This window comes from Entamoeba invadens, assembly GCF_000330505.1.
Source record: "Entamoeba invadens IP1 unplaced genomic scaffold scaff_1105074725313, whole genome shotgun sequence".
Taxonomy (NCBI): domain Eukaryota; phylum Evosea; order Mastigamoebida; family Endamoebidae; genus Entamoeba; species Entamoeba invadens.
Genome location: NW_004440263.1, coordinates 271,692 through 291,504, shown reverse-complemented (window position 1 = coordinate 291,504; position 19,813 = coordinate 271,692). Strand labels below are relative to the sequence as shown.

Below are 19,813 nucleotides of genomic sequence, written 5' to 3'. Positions count from 1 at the left end.
GACTCTACTTAAATATAATAAATGTAACTGTTTTGTTTGTTTTAATTGAAATGTTTCAAAGACATTATAACTACCAATATATAATTAAAGTTATTAATGAACTATAAAACGCTGTAGGATAATAACAATGTCAACAGCGAGTGAAGAGTATATAACAGACACCGAGTGGTTTAAGTACACTTGTGGTGTTTATGAAGAGGAATTTCGAAAGGAAAAATCTCTCCATATTCAAGAAAATGGTAACAGTGCATTTAACACACCAATGTATTCAATTATTAACACTGAAACAACTTCAGTGATATCTTCTGGAAGTTTTGAACTCATTTCGATTTCCAATTTAAAGTTCCAAACATCGAAAAAAACACTTTCAATAACTCCGTGTGTCTTTGAAATATTAATTCGCGAAGATTTGGCTTCCAGAAGTCAAGTCGACGTCTGTTACCTTCAAGCAGATCCACAATACAACAACGCTGTGTTTCAAGTCGCTTCAAATTTTAATGCAGTGGAGGCAGTCAACGAGGCAAGTCCCCCAGACTTAAAAAATTTCACAACGGAATACATCTATGACCACACACAAGGCCCCTCCGCATCACTTGGTGCACCCGCTTCTGCCATATTTAGAGTGCACTTCCCTTTCTATGACCCAACAACAAACGATAGAACGTGGGGGCAAACCAAAGAGAAGCAACTTGAGATGTTAGGTGACTTAGATCATCTCTTTCACGTCGAAAATGGGTATCCGCACTTATCACTCCCTTTAGACATCACAACTTTTGATGATGGAAAAATCAAAGTTGGCGTCCAAACAGACGCCGAAGTCGCCTTTGTCTGGGAAGTTCGGAAGATGCGAGTCGTTCCCAAGAACAAGCGGAATTTGATTGATCAAGTCTTTTGTGCTGGAATTAATGTAAGACAAGGAGGTGGGGCTCTCAATTGGCCTGTAATAGAGCAGTACCCGATTTTAATGTGTTCCATTCTCAAAGCCGACTATGAGGGAACTTATTTGACTGCCATTCGTAACCAACGAAAGACCATAGTCCTTACATTAATAGGTAATGGTGTCTTTGGCAATCCAATTCAACAAGTGTGTGACGCTATAGTTCAAACACATTTAAAATATGGTGTTAAAAACAATGGAAAAGTTCAAAGGGTTGTCTTGCCAGTTTTCAAAGTTGGTGGTGATGATGTTGTAAAGTGTTTGGTGCCAATGCTTGAGGCTCATGGAATTAAATATGTGATCAAACGCTTTAGAGGAAACACTTTAGTAACTGAGTAACAATTTCTATATTTATAGTTTGTTATATTACATATAATAAGATTTGTTTTTTTATCCTCTTTAAAGTTCCAATCGAACTGATTTTTTCGTATTTGAATGAAAAAACACTTGTTACTTTTACAAAGAAAAAGTTGTAATATAACAGATTAGAACACTCACTACAATCGGGAAGTTCACTGCCCATGTATTGAAACAGTCGAGTTAGAACTTTTCAAATGTATAAAAGAACAAAACATTGATTAAAATAGAAAGGGCAACTTAATAACAATAGACTGCCAACAAATGAACACTATGGAGAACGAGAAGAGCCAACTTATCCATCAGAACAATGTTTACCAACAAGACCTGTTACCACCACCTTATGAAGACCCAAGCTGCCCTAATTATGGGCAGTATACTCCACAACAATCAACCATTCAGAGTTCTTATCAAAAACAAACAACTCCTCAAATACAACAAAGTCACGTCACATCTTCCAACGTTTGGAGCGGATCAAAATACACAGAAGAAAAAGTAAATCCGAACGAACTGCATGAGGAGAGGACAAACAACCAAATTCTCCTCTTTTTCATCCTCGGCTTCATTTTTATATTACCTTGGATCATCAGTTTTGCACTACTTTTCAAGACTCGTAACAGGCGATATAGAATACTTTCATTTGTTTCGCTTGTGCTCTTCACAGTTGCGGTTATCTTAGTGATCATTGTAATTACCATTTAATTCAAAATCAATTAATTCACACACTATCTTAGTCATTTTCATTCTCACGTGTCATTAATTTTTTTTAACATTATTTATCTTCACCGACAAACACAAAAACATTGAAGAAAAAGTGAACTTAGCAGCAAGAAGACCCTTCCGAAGTCGTTTTTGTCTGAGATATTGAGACTCGAAGTTTCTTAAGTTGTGCGTCGGCCTTTTCCATATTCGGTGCGGCGTCTCTAATAAGAGTCGTGAAGATGTCTTCGATTTTTGTTCCAGTGAGTGCGGAGCACTCGATGTATGGACATCCGATTTTTTTGGCGAGTTCTTGGCCTTCTTCGATGCTTACCATTCTGTTTGTGGCTAAGTCCTCTTTGTTCCCAACAAGAACAAATGAAGTGGTGGCGTCTCCTTTTTGCTTCATAGTATTCACCCACTCTTCGACGGCTTTGAATGACGACGGCATGGTGATGTCATACACAAACAAGGCCCCATTACACCCTCTGTAATAACTGTCTATCCCACTCCTGAACTTCTCTTGTCCCACTTGCGGTGAACTCACTGTGATGTGTTAAAAAGAATACAAACTTGTGTCGTACACTTGGACACTGTAAGTAATTTGGTCGACAGTTACTTTCTGGTGATAAGTCGATGAATTGAAAATTTCGTATTTATGAGTTCTTCGGAACAAACTTTACTAAAGGCATCTACACCAGTGGTCGCGACTATTTTATTATCAAAAACTCCATTCACAAATCGACTCAAAATGCACGTCTTCCCAACACCAGAGTCACCTAAAGTAATCATTTTCATTGGTGGGTTGTATGTTGAGTTCTTAGACATCTGTTTTGTGTATGTTTTTAAGTTTCTTAAAAATTGTTCGTTATCAAAGAATTGAAGAGATGTGAGTCAATTTTGGGAATTCGTTTCGATATATTCCTGTGAAAATGATTTTATTATAGTCACTGATTTTTCATTTAGTTGTTTGGTGGTCAACACGGAATCAACAAGAACTATTCCCAAATTTGTATTGAACATGGGTCTTTAAATGTCAAAATGCCTTATTATTCAAATAAAAACAGGAAGAAATATAGAAAATGATAAAGGCCTGAGTGTAATTTGGTCTCTGAGTAAAAGGTGTAATTATTTTAGAATAGTTTATATTCAAAAAATATACTAAATTAAGGCTATTCACAATTGTTGTCTTTTCAATCGACTCGAACTCTTATTGAAAAGATATATTTTGAAGATTTGTATAAAGCCACAATAATAAAAATGTGTCTTAGTTCTAATTAGCTGTTTTTCCCAATATTTTGTGTAATTTGTGCTAAAAATTTATTATTAACACCTTAATTAACATTGAACACTATTCAAATTGTGTAAAATTCAGGAAATTGCGAGTTTATTATATATTTTCCGTTTTTTTACAAGGTTATTATTTGCATAACATTACAATAGCTAAAAAGGAATAACATGTCAATTGTTAAGGGGGTTTATTATAGTGTTAAAAGTGCTTTACAACAATTATTTAAATTAGAATAGTTTACTATTCAATAATTAAACAACTAAACAATATTAATAAATTTTTATGTAATATGAAAAACTATTGTTATTAATAATTAATTAAATCAGGATTTTTAATAATAACTAAATAATATAATATTATAATTTGAGACAGGTATAATATTATATATTATTAATAAAACAACTAATTTAACCACTTTAATTAACTGTAATAATCATATAATTAAATTATTATAATAAAACTATAAAAATTTGGTTTTATTTTTTTAAGTTCATTAGTATTAAAATAGTTAAATTAATTAATTAAGTTACACACCACCACCAACTTCTAAAAGATGAATACCTAACACAACGGCAGTGTAACTCTTTTCAATCTTCCAGAGAAGGTCAGTGGTTCGACTCCACTGGTATTCGATTTTTATTTTTTTAACACAAAAACAAAAGAAATGTTTCACATGTAATAAATTGTATTTGTCTGCTTCTCTCTTTTAATTGAAGTCAACCCACCATGCCCCGGCATCACAACAGTGTTCTCTGGTGTGTTATTCAAAATGCTTAAAACACTCATTTTGAGTTTAGCTGGGTCTCCTCCTGGTAATGTAGTGTTTCCAACGGTACCAGAGAATAAAGTGTCTCCTGTGATTAAAATTCCAAGTTCCTCAAATTCAATACAAATGCTGCCGGGGGAGTGTCCTGGGGTGTGTTTAACAACCCCCTCGTAATTTCCAACATAAATTCTGTCTTGGTCTTCCAAGAGTCGAGTGGGTGGAGGGAGTGGCTGGAGTTGTATACCGAAGAGCATTCCCTGAACCGGCGCTATGTTATACAGTTGACGGTCTTCTGTATGAATTGATATTGGTGCGCGAGTGATGTTGACTGCTTGTTGAAGGCCAGCAACGTGGTCGATATGTCCGTGTGTACACACAATTTCAGTGCACGTCTGAAGGCCTTTGCTGCGAACAAAGTTCATTGCTGGTGTGATATCTCCACCACAGTCGATTAAAATGTACGTCTTCGATGAAAGGTCTCCAAGAACGATGTTATTAGCCATAAAAATGCCTGTTGGATTTAGGGAATATACAAAGTTGGAGGACATTGATATATTTCAGATCTTTAAGTAAAACAGGTACATAATAATTGATTGTGTTATTTTTGAGAATGTTGAAAAGTTAAGATGTCTAAAAGTCGAGTTTTATAGCTAATTTCTATAACATTTGTTTGTTAAGTTTTTATTGTTTTGTAAACTATTATTAATAACAAAATTTTTACTGGTAAAATATTATTATTATTTATTATTTTAAATAAGTTAATAGTTTAGTCTCAATTTTTCAATATATTATTTATTAATTTATTAAGAATACAAATGAATATTTTTTTTTAATAAAACTAGAAAATTGTAACTTTTAAATTAACAAATTATAAAATCAAATAAAATACAAAAAATGCACAAAAACTCATTATGACTTATTTATTTTTTCAATTTAATTTTATTATTTATTTCTATTAAGAGAAAGGATGGACATGGGGACGAAGGACGGGAATATAGGCCGAAGGACGTCCTTTGTGGTTTAGGGATGTCCTCCCGCTATAAAGGGCGTCCTCCCTGTGTATATGGTGTCCTTTCTATTATTTTCGTGTCCGCGGCATTTTTTATTCATTATCGAAACTATATAACGAAGTATATTTTTATTATAAATATACAATCAAAAAATATAATAATTTCCAAAAATAAATTAATTCAAAGACAAAAACTATTTAACAAGTAATTTTGTTATAAATTAATGGTTTATAATAATTATATATTTTTTTTCATTTTACCATTCGGTTTTCTTTGAAAAACTAATTAAATTTGCATTTTTTATAAAAACCATTAATTTATAACGAAATTACTTGTTGTTTAAAATTTGTCTTTGATTAAATTTATTTTTGAAATAATTATATTTTATAATAGTAAATTCATAGTAATATTATAACTCATTATATAGTTTTAAAAATGCCGCGGACACGAAAATAATAGAAAGGACACCATATACACAGGGAGGACGTCCTTTATAGCGGGAGGACGTCCCTAAACCACAAAGGACGTCCTTCGGCCTATATTCCCGTCCTTCGTCCCCATGTCCGTCCTTTCTCTTTACATTTTTGAAAAAGAATTGAATTAAAAAAAAATTAATTGTTTTGTTATAAAACAAATTCTAAACAATTAATTATTTAAATTATAATATTGTTAATTATTGTTTTTAATTATTTGTTTAGCTTTGATAGTTTTCTTTACTCATTTTTGAAAACAGTAACCAAATATTAACTTTTGCTAAAAATCAATTTGAAAACAAAATATTAAATAAAAAGTTAATTATTTTATTAATATAATACTATTAATTGTAATAATTGATAAAAAAACTTACAAAATGATCTATTGGTAACACAAAAAGTGAAATACAAAATTGAAATAATTGGAATTTTCTTGTTTGTTCTCATTCATCAAAACATCAAGAAATACCATCATCTTTTATATACGACACCAAAATTCAAATAGATTTCCTAATCCGTTTTGTCCAACTAACCCATGAAAAGAAAACAATTCATTAAAACTGAATCAAGCTTTTTTAATACATCAATTGAATTGCAAATTTCAATGTTATTTGCAGTAATAAAATGGCATATAAGTAATAATCTTAACATGATGGTGGCCACCACAGTGTTTTTCCATTTGATTCGAAGCCAGCATCTTTAAAGGTTTATATTATGAAACTACTGCTGATAGTTGTTCTCAGCACTTTATTCCTTGGAACAGACTCAGGGCGATCCACAAGTGTGAAACAGATGTTAAATCAGCTTGGGTACAACACTAAAAACTTGAAAGATGCAATTAAAAAATTTCAAGGTGACAATGGACTTTCTGTGGATGGGCGAGCTGGGCCGAGTACAGTGTCTAAACTCCAGGCTTTGACAAACAGTTCTCCGAAACGTGTTCCAAAGAAAGCTCCCAAAAGGTCTCCCAAGAAAAAAGCATTACCAAAGAAGAGGAAACTTCCAGCGCCGAAAAAACCCGTTCAAAAAAGAAAGAAACTCGTCAACAAACCTGTGAAACCTAAGAACCAGAAGATCAGAGTTCCTTTCAAAAAGCAAAACAATTTAAAGAAAAACACTGCGAAATCCAAAAGAGAGAAATTGTCTCAATTAAAAAAGAAGGAAACACCTTCAAAAGTGTCTAAATCAGTGCAGCAGATGCTTGAAAAACTTGGATTTATCTGTGGGAAGAATGGAGAAAAGGCGGGATCTGCTCTCAAGAGTTTTCAAAGTCAAAATGGCCTTCGTGTGACTGGAAAAGTCGATACAATGACTCTTAAGAAATTACAAGAGAAGGTTAAAGGAAAGAAAGACGCTATAAAGTCCAAGAAAGACAAACTTAAAGACAAACGAGAGAAGAAGAAGACACAGCGCAAGGACAAACTTCAAAAGAGAAAACAGAAAGCACAAGCCCAAAAAGAGAAGCGTAAAAAAGAGCGCAAAAACAAACGTAAAGATCAAAGAAAAGACAAGCGCGAAGCCCGACGAAAAGACTTAAAAGACAAAAAAGAGAAGAAAGACAAAAAGACTCAAGACAAGAATAATGACAAGAACAAAACGACTTACACTTACTCCGCACAAACAAAACACGTCCAACAAATGTTAATTAAATTGGGATACAACTGTGGACCCAAAGGTGCTGATGGTAAATTAGGACCAGACACAACAAATGCTATAAAGAAGTTCCAAGGCGACAATGGACTTCAAGTTGATGGCAAAGCGGGGCCACAAACTATAAAGAAATTAGAGAGTAAGACTGGAGGAAGTTCGAGTAATAATAACAGTGGAACATCTAATGGAAAACCATCATCGGAAGGGTTTGCTACTAAACCATCGACTTCGTACTCTGCGCAGACTAAACACGCGCAAGAGATGTTAATTAAATTGGGATATAATTGTGGACCTAAAGGCGCTGATGGCAAATTGGGACCAGACACAACAAATGCAGTAAAGTCTTTTCAACAGAAGAATGGCTTGACTGTCGATGGGATCATTGGACCAAACACTATTAAAAAATTGGAGGCGATGACTTCTTCTTCGGGAAGTTCTAATACTCCACAAAATCCAAGTCAAAAGCCGAGTGCGCAGAGTCAACAGTACTCTGCACAAGTTAAACATGCGCAAGAGATGTTAATCAAATTGGGATATAATTGTGGACCAGATGGTGCTGATGGATATGCTGGTCCAAACACAGTCAATGCCGTCAAACAGTTCCAACAGAAATATGGACTTGCAGTTGATGGAAAAGTAGGACCACAGACAATATCAAAATTGGAGTCTTTGACTAAAAATAGTTCAAGTGCAAACACTCAAGTCGCACAACCTAAGTACTCTGCACAAGTTAAACATGCACAAGAGATGCTTATAAAGCTTGGATACAATTGTGGACCGGATGGGGCTGACGGGTATGCTGGTGTAAATACAGTCAATGCCGTCAAACAGTTTCAGAAGAAGTACAATTTAATGGTAGATGGAGAAATTGGACCACAGACAATATCAAAATTGGAGTCTTTGACTGGGATGACAACACAAACCTCAACTGGAAAGGGAGGATCACCCCATTTGACTCACATGACTACGAACAGAGTAGCGGACTCTCCCAATCACCCAGTTTGTAAATCGCAAAATAGATGCTACGAAGAGGTCTTCTATTTACAGTGCGACAGTCGATGGGCCACTCATATGTACTCCGGGTCGAAAAATAAGAACAAAAATGTGTGTAACGGGGGGTGCGGACCAACGTCGATGGCTATGGTGATAGCAACGTTGGTTGATGGGAGTGTGACGCCAAATGTCATTTCGGACTTTTCAATGAACAATGGATGGAAAGACGACGATGTGGGGACGTACTGGTCACTCTTCCCAGCAGCTGCAAAGAAGTATGGACTACACTATGAAACGGTTCACTGCAATATGGACAGAATGAGAACACTTGTGAACGCAGGAGGGTTGGCTGTAACTTCAATGGGTCCACCAGTATGGACTAAATATGGACACTTTATTTCAGTCAATTCGTTTGATGGAGACTATGTGTGGGCACATGATCCTTATTATCACGGTGTCCAAAGCCAGAAAGTGAGTGAGTTTAAAAGTCAATGTAAAGAGGGGTGGGTCTTTTGGGTATAATCAACTATTTTTTTAATGTTAACAGAACCACTTCAATAAGTAATTGTTTGAGTATTTTTGATAGTAGTAGTACTATTTATTTACTATTTTTTATTATAAAAAGTCCAATTATAAATGATTGAAAGAACTCACATCTAAATTAATACTAATAATAATACTATTAAATAAATAACATTATTAGAATTATTATATTAGTTAAAAATTAATAATATTAAATAGTAAATTACGAATTGTTGGTAACTATTTATTGTTTAAATTATAAACTATTTTTTGTTCTATATATAAATATTTCTTAATTATAATAAAACCATTCATTTATAATAATTTGGTTAGCTAAAATATGTTTGTGAGTCAACTAAAGTTTAGTTAGCTGACTGAATATATGGTTACTTCAACAATAATCTTTTTCCATTGAACAGTTAATTAAATTAACTATAAAAATAGTTATTGATTATGGATTGATAATCAATAACTATTATAACTATAATATAATAATAATTGATATACTATAAATCAATTATTTTTAGTTATTATTATTTACTATATTAAAAATCTGTTGAACTAATTGAATCGCGTTTCGTCAGTTATTCTCAATTGTTTACTATGTCAATATAGTTTATTATATTATATTTACAACAGCAAAAGTTATAGTCAACAAAAAAATTGTATAAAACATGTTTTAAAGTTATAAATAAGCAAATAATTATGTAATCGGTTATTCTAAATGTCAACCATTGAATAAAAAAATGAAGAATGCAATTATAAACTTATTAATAACCAATTATTTAATTAAACTATATTATATAACGTTTATATTAAACATTTTATCAAGATATAATTATAGTTTGACATAACGAGAAAAAAGTATCTTTGACTAAACAAATGTTTCTGAAGGCAATAATATAATAGAAATTCCTCTCAACAGGTTTTTCTTTACACAAAATATGATTTAAAAACAAAAAGTATTCATAACACTTAATATAGTATAATTATGGAAAAACAAATTATATATTATAGCAATTGGTTAGAAATTTGTTTTTGAAACCAATTATTTGAGTTCATGACTTGTTCTGTTGAAAATAAACAAATTGTCATTTTTATCGCAATGATAATTATTGGAATTTTCAAAAGTGTGTTATGATGAAATTTTTTTGGTTTAATTATGCATAATATCTTTTAAAGTAATGACGTAGATACAATTTTTTCAAATATAGATCATCGACTAGTATAATTCAAAGCATTTTTCATTTACTTTGAGTAACAATTAAGCAATGTATTTCGTGTAGCAAAAGTTTTTTCTTGTTTTACACTCGAATCTTTTACTTTTTAGTTTTTTCAACATGGAAAATCGCAAGGATTACCAAATTAAGAAAAATAGCATTGATTATACTGAACTTTTTCAAATGAAAAACGTTTTCAATCAGTATGACTTTCTGATGATACACCAATAACAAGATAAATGTAATTAATTTTAAAACATACCTTTTTAAAAATTTTTTTTCAAGTATTTAACAACCATTTGCTTCTAAATATATGTAAACCTTGTGAGGTGTAAACAAGCCTCTTTTATTTGAATAAGTGATGTAAAAAGAATTTTAGAATAAAAAAAGATATATAAGAGAAGTTGAACAATCTTTATTACATTGTTCGATGATTCTTTTGATGCTCCTCTTTGGAGCCGTTTACAGTTTTACAAGTGCTGTTGGCAGTTATAATGTCAAATATTACCCGGAGAGTAATGTTTACACTGCTTCCAATGAAAATTACAATCGATTGAAGTGCACGACGTGTTGCAGAGTTCTTTTTGCCTCTGAGTACAACTACGCCAAAAATGCCAAATTTACTGATGCAGACGACATAAAAGATTACACTCGATTTGTCATGGACAATGAATTTGATGATAGAAGTCTTGTGCGCGCCTATGAAGGAGGCTGGGAACAAAACATTTTGTTACGACCACTCAAACCAGGAAATGAGCTTCAGTTCTGGGAGTTTGCGCCCTACAAGATGTACATCTCCTTCCCCATCCCACGAAGAGTTCACGATATCAGAGGTACTGCTGACCCGGGAAACACTTTGATTATATGGAACAAAAAGCCGCCTTTGGCTGAAGGAACAAAGAACCAACGATTTGTGTATGTCCACCCATACAATGGATATCCTTCAAATGAAAAGTACTCAATTTATAAGCAACACTTCTACATCCCATTCCAGACAGCTTACAGCTTGTGTTATCAAACGAAAACTGGCGGTGAAACAAGATCGACTTGGGACGGAAATAGAAATCTTCAAACTACTACAACCAGCTACCAAATTAAAGCCGAACGTTGCTCACCTACAGACCCTAAACAGATGTTCGTCCCCGTCTTTGCCTAATCAAGTAATTGACACTCTTCATTAGTTCTAAAAACAGACTAACGGTAATTTTTGTTATTTTAAAATGTTTTTCATTTTTTTAAATAAAACGTTTCAATTATTTTGTTATAGAAAATGTTTTATTATTTTATTTTTTTCTTTTTTTTAAATCGATCAATCAAGTTGAACATAAATCAAGTAGTCTAAAAATCGGGAAATTACGTAAATTATAAGATAATTACCAACATTTTAGATATTTATTTTATACATTATTTTACACGTCACTAAAAAAGGAAAAATATCAAAAAATGTGTAGATATCCCGGTAAAAACATATCAATATAAAAAATTGAGTATTTTATATAAGTGTTAAACATTACCACAAAAAGTGTTTACATTAATGTACGAATGATTCTAGATATTTCCTTATCAAAACATATCTTCCTATGACTTCCATCTTTGAATTTATGGCATTAAAAAATGATACAAACCCCGGTCTTTTCCACTATATATAACTGATGTAGTGGATATGTAGTTATTTACACCACCAAACGAACTCAAAAATAAACCGTCAAACTAAGTAGAGATCCACTCTCTCCACCACATAAAAACGAACTCATTTTAAATTAAAATAATGACCGAGCTTGAACATTTGAAAGAAATTGGACAAAAGAAGTTCCAGGACCAAGCTGTTTGGATGTTAAATGCGATGTGGCCGAAAGAGCAAGACAAGCGTGCCGAAGAGCTCTGGAATTTAGTAGTTCTCTTTTCGAGTTTAGAGCTTGAGAATGGGAAAGAGGGTTGTGATTTAGATGAGATGAACATGCACCGTGTTTTTGAGAAATTGAATGCCCAACAAACCTTCCAAGAGATGAGAAATCACATGAGAAAAGTTGGTGTGACTTCCTTTAAAAAGATTTCTATGATCAATTTCCTCATCTTCCACTTTGGGTATGACTGGAAGGAAGTCGTCGAAGCCCCACAAGGCGGCAATTTAGAAGGCATTGAGAAGGCCAAAAAAATGTTAGAAGAAGTCACAGTAGCTTTTGAGAGTGCTCAAAAGAAGGCTGAGGAGTCCAAAGCGGCTGCTGAAGAGTCGAAGAAAAAAGCTTCTGAGGCCACCAAAGCTGCCAATGAAGCCGCACAGAAAGCAGAAGAGAGTAAAAAAGCTGCAGAAGCTGCTGACAGTCGTGCCAAAGCGTCTGCACAAGCTGCCGAGCAAGCCAAAAAGGACGAGGAGACTTCAATAGCCAAAGAGAAAGATGCTGAAGCTGCCAAAGCTGAGGTGACCAAAGCGCTGAATGATGTGAAAGCACAAGAAGCTGCCAAAGAGAAGAAAAGAGCTGATTTAAAGAAGAAGATCGAGACTGCTGGACTCGTCGCAAAGAATGCGGCCATTCAAGAACTTGCCAAATTAGATAATGAAGATGACTTGCCATTAAGAAGAGCCAAAATCACTTTAGAAGCCGCACAGAAGAGAGCTGACAAAGCCGGTTTGTTCTTGTTGTGCTTTGTGTATATTAATATATTATAATATATTATACTATAAATTATACTAGTATAATTGGAATTATTAACTTATTATAAAAACTATATATTTATAATAAAAATATTTTGTGTTCTAATTGTCGAGAAAAAGTCTCACCTCTTAGTCAAAATCGCAACAGAAACAAAGGAAAAGGCTATCGAAACTGCTAAGAAAGCCGACGAAGCCAAAACCGCTGCTGAAGAAGCTAAAGTACAAGCCGACGAAGCTCTCGAAGTCTCTAACAAAGCAAAAGAAGAAAGTGAAAAAGCAAAACAAGAAGCAGAAGAAGCAGAGAAACAAGCCGTTGAGGCTCAAGAAGAGGCTGAAAAGGCAGTCCAAGAAGCTAACGACAAAGTCGCAGAGGCTGAAGCATACTTGGAAGAGCAAAAGAAGAAGGCTGAAGGTGCCGGTCAAGGCACAATCTGGTTCATGCAAAGAGAAGTCACTGAGAAGAAGAAGTTTATGCCTGCAAGTAAAGGTGGTATTGCTAAGAAATAATTTAATTTTCATTTTACTATTAGTGTATAATATAATTATAATATATTAATTATTAATTTCTTTATAATATGTACTATAAAAAAATTATAATGTTTTTATAGTATATTTATAGTGTTTTTATAGTATAGTAATAATATATTTTTATAGTACAATTATAATATATTTTTATAGTACAATTATAATATATTTATAGTTTAGAACATTGACCGACAAACAGACGAACAGACACAATTCAAATTGAAGAGTATTGTGGACAATTCATGATTGTGAGTTTGACTTTGTTTGTCAAATTGTCGATGACAGAAAGGAATGGCAAGTTCTGTAAATGAACAGTTTTAATGTTAGGACCTAATATGATTTTTGTGAGTAGTTTGCAATTTCTGATGATAAGTCTTTCAAGAGAGTCGAAACAAGAAAATAGGCTGATTTTTCTTCGAGCGACTTTGAACACCTTTCGATTCCTTTTTGCAACAGTTTTGTGTTTGTGAGTTAATTTTTGTTCCATATTTGGCTTTGTTATAGTATTGTTGGTGATCAACTTATTGATTACGGTGTCTTTAATAATATCCTTTTGGACATCAAGTAATTCGAGTTCGACGATGTTGCACATGTACAACTCAACAACTTTGACGTTTTGTATTTTGACGGTTTGACAATTTAAACGACAGAGAAGAACATAATTGAAAGTGTTGATAGTGATTGGGAATTGTGGAGGGTCACTGCAAGAATAGAACTCCATAATCAGTTCGAGTGCGAGTCTATAATTCCCTTTATACTCATTTTGAAACTTATTTGCGACATACAACAAAGTCCTTTCATTTGTGATTTTCAGTAAGCAGTTAGCAATATGATTAATACACTTTCTGTCTTCTTCAAGTAGTTTTTTCGTGAGGACTCCAGTAATTTGATTGAAGTCGGAATTCTGGAGAGTCATTTTTTCACCAATTTTGTCGAAGTGAATATTCGAGTCTTCAACATAACACAGACTTCTCAAGCATTCAGGAAGTGCCTTATGTTTTTTATGATATGAATAACAGCATTTTAAATACTCGTTAACATCTTTTTCTAAGTAAATATTAGTGTTGTCAATATTTAAGTATTTGACGGATTCGAGGGCGCAATTTTGAATGCGATTTTGCTTGAAAGTAATAACACTGGAAGAGTCAATAGCCAAAGTAAAGATGTTAGTGTGACTCACCACACTATTTGTTTCATTAGAAAATCTCAGTTCTTTAATATAAGTCGCGTTGTTTCCTATTATCCTCACATTTTTGTTGTGTTGAAGAATGATGTCATAGATGTGTTCACTTGGAATTGCAACTTCAATATTCTCCGAGAGAAAACACTCAATTCTGTTCACTCCACAATTCCTCAGTTTAACGTCTTTGCAGTGGATCAAAGTGACTTGATACGACCTTGGAAGGTCTACAGAGACGTTCGAGATCTGACACAAATTGACAAATCCCAAGAACACTGAGTCGAATGTGATAGACTTTGTCCTTCCCATCACAACAAAGTGATTTTCGATGTCAAGAATGTTTGACAAGTCCGTCTCATTGTCGTCTGAATATGTCCAAGTCCTAAACAGTGAAAAAGTATTCTCGCATCTACAATTGCGTAGCACCGAAGTTTCCGTTTCAGTGAGGCCATGTTCATTTAAATTGGCATTGAGAGTCTCTGGTATTAATGTTATGCTTGTGAACATGAACACATTGTTAACAAGAACTTTCTCATCAGTATCGTCTCCAAGTCGACTTGAGTACTTTCTAAGATCCAAAACAGTGATTTTGTGAGTCTGATTTTCCTTCATGGTTTCAAGACTTTTGAGCTTAGTGTAGTTCTCTGGAGAAACTTCAAACTTCTTTGATGGGATTAAGAGGAAATAGACTCTACAGTGACTCTCCCATGACAGTTTGTTGTTCGCGATCATCTCAATAATTTCAGAAAGTTGTGGATTGAGTGCTTTTTTGATGTACACCTTTCGAAGTGATTGAATAGAAAATAAGACGTGGATACCGTCTTTGAGTTTTTCAAGTCTGTCCATATCAAGTGAGATGACTCGAAGTGAACTCATCTGCTCAAACCAGTCAAAAGTACACTGGAAAGTCGCATCAAAGCAGATTCGAATAACTTTTTGAAGGCGTTCGGATTTGACTCTTCTAAGAAAGGAAATGGCAAAGGACTTGTCTCTTCGAACGGAAATCATTTGAACTCGACTGAACAAATTGTCGTCTTTACTTTCGCGGAGAAATGCGTAGGTACAAACAAGTGTTTCTAAACGAGGAAACGACTTCATTAGAAACGAACTGATTCTCAAACACTGAGTAACAAAACCCTTCTCATTTTTATTTGGGTGTTGGACGTCAAAGTCTTTAATGAATGGATTGATGTGAAGGCCATTAAGGGCTTCTAAACACTTTTTATTAACAAGTTGAAACTGAATTAAGTCTTGAATGGTCTCGATGAAAAGAGACACATTCATTAAGAAGACTCTTTCCAAACGACTCATTCAATAACAATATTTATAGTTATTTAAAATTTAAATGACTTTTATGTCATTAATTAGAATTAATCATAAGATAATCTTATTATAACATTTAATATAATAATTTTATATAATAATTATAATAATTATAATAATTATATAATTTTTAATAGTTTATAATAGTTTATAATAGTTTATAATATAATACATCATACTATAATTGTATAACTTATAATATTATATCATATAACTTAAAAAAACAAAATGATTAGAAACATCACTCGAATTATAATTAATAATAATTATTATAACTATTATTTATTCAATTGTTAAAGTCAAATAAATCGACAAGAGATGGTCGTTGTCACATTCGAAGTCAATTACCATACACAATTTGGGGAAGAAGTGTTTCTTAATATCAAGACGCCATACTCTTTGATATACACAGAACATCATATGCAATGGAAAAATAACAATTGGACAATAACAAGAGACATTGAGTCGAATGAAGTGACTTGGTTTTACACCGTCAAAAGGTCTAACACAATTTGTACTTCTGAGAACTCTCAAATCTCACGGAGTCACTATTTCCCCTCTACTTCTCAAACGCTGGATTATTGGAACTGTCCTTCTCTCTCAATTTTTCATTCCGACTCGATGCGGTCGTCTTTGGATTCAAGTTGGTCAAAATTAATTGAAGACTCCACTTCCTGCACACTCGGTGAAGTGATATTAGACACCGACACGTATCAGTCCAATTCTTACAGCCTTTCTAAACGAATTAGACAAGACGTATGTAACAGGTGGAATATCCTCTTCATCATCGAGTGCTCCAATGTCTCCTTCGGCCTTTTTCTCCAGACAAAACATCGACATTTAATCCTCTCGAATATTCCTTCTCCCTCAACCCCTTCATTCCGCGTTTCTCGTCTGTTCACATTCGGTCCTTCACCAAACAACTTCCTTTTGGACACCTCCACAAATACTCAACATGCTCGCCTTTGTTTCCTCTCTATCTATTCAGAGTTGTTCGAGTTCCCAATTGGAAATCACTTAAAAGACCTGCCGTGGTACACAACAAACTGTGACGATTACTACGGGTGTGTCGACACTACTCCTTTGTATCTTGCCACCCGTGTTCTAGTTGTCCAGATGTTCTAAACTATTCAGATATTATAAATGGTTTTTTATTAGTTCTATTAACTATTACAATGTATAAAACTATGAGTTTTAGTAATTTATTAGTATGTAATTGTTTTGACATATGAATTATCTATTTTAGTATATATTAACTATAACTATTCAATAGTTATAGTTATAGTTTGTTTAAAAAATAAATAGTAATTTATTAATATAAATATTATTTTATAATAATATTTTACTATACTAATAAATTGAAATTAAAATAGTAATTAAATTCAATTAGAAATAGTCTGATGACGTGGTAGATGGTAAACTGATGTTGTCTATGTCTGATTGTTCCTCAAATTGATTCAGTTCTCCTGTATTTCTTTTCATTTGATTCTTTCTCATTTCCATGACAACACTGTACGACCTTTCGATGTCGACGTCCCACGTCTTCATGATATCTAAAATATCCAAGAACGTTGGTCTCTCCTCTGCCTTCTGCTTCCAACATTTCTCAATGAGGTCCCAATAGTAGTCTTCCATCTCTCTTGGCTTTTCAAGACGATTTCCTTCAATCACAAACTGTGGGATGACCCAAGGTTGTGTGAACCGATCATCATTCTCGTAGGCATTACCTTCTATAAACGTTTCATACAACACTATTCCAAAAGAATAGACGTCGACTGGATACCCATAGTTCGTGTTGTTCTCCAGACACTCTGGTGGCATGTATGTTGGGGTTCCAATTGATTGAGACAGTGCTCTGATTTTCAAGGCGTTTTCAGAGATACTTCTGCACGTCCCAAAGTCTGTCAATTTCGACGAGATGGGGGTATGCGGATTCATACTGAATATGAGCAAATTCTCTCCTTTAACATCTCTATGAATAAATTCGTTCTCATGTATAAAGGCCAATGCAACAGCAAAATCGTTCAGAATTTTCATTTTCATCTGATGGTCGATTGGGTACTTTCCCCACACTTTACTTAGACTGCCATATTCTGCATATTCAGTTACAATCGATATCTCCCCTTCAGTGAATACAGCGCCAACGTACTCGATGACCACCATGCTTCGTAATTGTGTCAACATATTAATTTCATGTGTAAACTGTTTCTCTTGGTCAATGGTCAAGTTTCTTGCTTTCATCTTCTTTATCGCAACATCCCGTCCTCGGTACTTCCCCTTAAACACAATACCAAACGCTCCTTCGCCAATTGCCGGCATAATTGGTAACAGTTCGGTGTGGTCAAGTTTAGTCGAGACTTCAGCCTCAAACCCCATTGTGAATTTGGCCGTTTCTTTGACGTCTTCTTCTACATCAACTGCTGTTATTCCAATGTGGTCATACACAGAAGCAGTGCACAACATCGTTATTCTGAAAGTGATTTGTACTGCAGTCGAGGGCTTAAGAGTGCCACTCAATGGGTAGATTTCCATTTCATATCGATGACTCGGGGTCATGTGAAATTCAAAGTAGTATGTTTTATCAGTCATATTCGCCAAATTGACAACTTCATTGTATTCCTGACCGACTTTTGCATGTTCTTTAACTAACCCAAAGTTGAGTACCCACTTGTCTGTCTTTAATGGGAACTTCTCGTTGTCCGCAAGCATCAGGAGCATCTCCAGCTCATTTCCAACTTTGAAAGGACGAATCTCTTTGTTTTCAGTTTTCGCGCTCTTTCGTTTCCTCACTAGTATTACCACAACAAATGTTATCACAATAACTATGAGGATCAAGACACCAATCACCACAAATGGGATGATCAATTCCCACCGAGTTCTATAGCACTCAAGTCCATCACTTGTGAGTGAAAACCCTTCACTGCACTTTGTACACTTTTCTCCTGCACAAGAAATGCAATTATCAATCTCAGAGCATAAATGGCATTTCCCGTTATTGACATACTCCTTGTCTGTCGGACACAACGTGCAAACAATGTTTCCAACAGAATAGTTTGAGGAATCAGTGTTGTTGAATTTGCAAGTAAGACACTCTTTGGGACATACACTGCATTTGTATTCTTTCAAGTCTTCTTTGTTCATGTAATAACCGTCATGACACTCTCCACACCCATTTGCATTTGTTTCACACGTCTCATTAATTTCAGCCTTCGGATAACACAACATTTTAATGTTATTGTCTTGAAAGTATTTTGGCATAAAGTAGTCTTCATTGCATGTATTACAACTAGTGATGTCTTTACAAGTGGCACACGATTCATCGCACTTAATACAATCCTTTATATCATCACCTTTCACAAAGTACCCATCTTGGCATTGTGTGCAATACCCCAACTCAGAGTTCATACAATGTTCACTCTGTTTTTTACACCTGTAAAAATCTTCACTTTCATTCTTAATCAAAGTATACCCACTAATACAAGCAGTGCATCTATATGATTCTTTCGAACACAACTTACACTCTTCATCACAGTTTACACATACTTGAGAACCAATGGGAACGTACCATCCAGGATCCAATTCAGTACCAACAGTCGTACCATCTACACAACTCAGGCAGCCACTTTGGTCGGATATTTCACAATTATCACCAACGAGTATACAATCGTTTGTTTCTCTTGAAAAGTAATATTTCTCTCCACACGTCAGACATGTATCTTTTGTGTTAACACACTCGCCACACTTCTCTTCGCATTTTTCACAGTCCAAGTCGGAGTTAAAGAAATACCCAGAAAGGCACTCAAAACATCCATAAAATACATCTCCTTCCAAACAGTTCAATTCAACAAGACTTTTACACGCTCCGTTTTTCATAATATAACCCTCTGCACATTGAGTACAGATTGATTTACTGGGGTCACCAGATGCAGTAACATTTTCAATACAAATGTTACAATTATCAGCACAATTGACACATTTTCCATTTTCAAGTCTGAAACCATTATTACAGCCTTCACATCTGTCTTCCATCAATGCACTTTCTTTACAATTGTCAATTACTTCACAGCGATCAGGGCTTACACTCGAGTCGTCAGACTTGATAAGAAGTGTGTGATTTGTGCACGAGAAACAATTAGTGTTGTTGGTGCAAAGTTCGCAATTAAGAGAGCAAGGCACACAATGTTTTGTGGTTGGATCTAAGTACTTCCCAGTCC

General features: G+C 34.1%; 8 protein-coding genes across 8 annotated transcripts; 4 read left to right on the top strand and 4 right to left on the bottom strand.

The window, feature by feature from the left end:
* Nucleotides 1-127: 127 nt before the first annotated feature.
* Nucleotides 128-1,276, top strand: EIN_476190 (hypothetical protein; the record flags this gene model as incomplete). The annotated part of the gene is made up of 1 exon (XM_004255630.1): nt 128-1,276. The coding sequence occupies one exon, from the start codon at nt 128-130 to the stop codon at nt 1,274-1,276; it is 1,149 nt and encodes a 382-aa protein (XP_004255678.1).
* An 838-nt stretch (nt 1,277-2,114) lies between these two features.
* Nucleotides 2,115-2,821, bottom strand: EIN_476180 (hypothetical protein; the record flags this gene model as incomplete). Its single annotated transcript, XM_004255629.1, has 3 exons — nt 2,115-2,524; nt 2,567-2,615; nt 2,672-2,821. The coding sequence occupies 3 exons, from the start codon at nt 2,819-2,821 to the stop codon at nt 2,115-2,117; spliced, it is 609 nt and encodes a 202-aa protein (XP_004255677.1).
* Nucleotides 2,822-3,953: 1,132 nt separating this feature from the next.
* Nucleotides 3,954-4,598, bottom strand: EIN_476170 (beta lactamase domain, putative; the record flags this gene model as incomplete). Its single annotated transcript, XM_004255628.1, has 1 exon — nt 3,954-4,598. The coding sequence occupies one exon, from the start codon at nt 4,596-4,598 to the stop codon at nt 3,954-3,956; it is 645 nt and encodes a 214-aa protein (XP_004255676.1).
* A 1,727-nt stretch (nt 4,599-6,325) lies between these two features.
* EIN_476160 (hypothetical protein) lies at nt 6,326-8,698 on the top strand (the record flags this gene model as incomplete). The annotated part of the gene is made up of 1 exon (XM_004255627.1): nt 6,326-8,698. The coding sequence occupies one exon, from the start codon at nt 6,326-6,328 to the stop codon at nt 8,696-8,698; it is 2,373 nt and encodes a 790-aa protein (XP_004255675.1).
* A 1,650-nt stretch (nt 8,699-10,348) lies between these two features.
* On the top strand, nt 10,349-11,074 carry EIN_476150 (hypothetical protein; the record flags this gene model as incomplete). Its single annotated transcript, XM_004255626.1, has 1 exon — nt 10,349-11,074. One exon carries the CDS (start codon nt 10,349-10,351, stop codon nt 11,072-11,074), a length of 726 nt encoding a protein of 241 aa, XP_004255674.1.
* Nucleotides 11,075-11,686: 612 nt separating this feature from the next.
* Nucleotides 11,687-13,078, top strand: EIN_476140 (M protein, serotype 2.1 precursor, putative; the record flags this gene model as incomplete). Its single annotated transcript, XM_004255625.1, has 2 exons — nt 11,687-12,545; nt 12,705-13,078. The coding sequence occupies 2 exons, from the start codon at nt 11,687-11,689 to the stop codon at nt 13,076-13,078; spliced, it is 1,233 nt and encodes a 410-aa protein (XP_004255673.1).
* Nucleotides 13,079-13,310: 232 nt separating this feature from the next.
* EIN_476130 (hypothetical protein) lies at nt 13,311-15,587 on the bottom strand (the record flags this gene model as incomplete). The annotated part of the gene is made up of 1 exon (XM_004255624.1): nt 13,311-15,587. The coding sequence occupies one exon, from the start codon at nt 15,585-15,587 to the stop codon at nt 13,311-13,313; it is 2,277 nt and encodes a 758-aa protein (XP_004255672.1).
* A 1,398-nt stretch (nt 15,588-16,985) lies between these two features.
* On the bottom strand, nt 16,986-19,628 carry EIN_476120 (serine-threonine protein kinase, putative; the record flags this gene model as incomplete). Its single annotated transcript, XM_004255623.1, has 1 exon — nt 16,986-19,628. One exon carries the CDS (start codon nt 19,626-19,628, stop codon nt 16,986-16,988), a length of 2,643 nt encoding a protein of 880 aa, XP_004255671.1.
* Between the last annotated feature and the right edge of the window lie 185 nt (nt 19,629-19,813).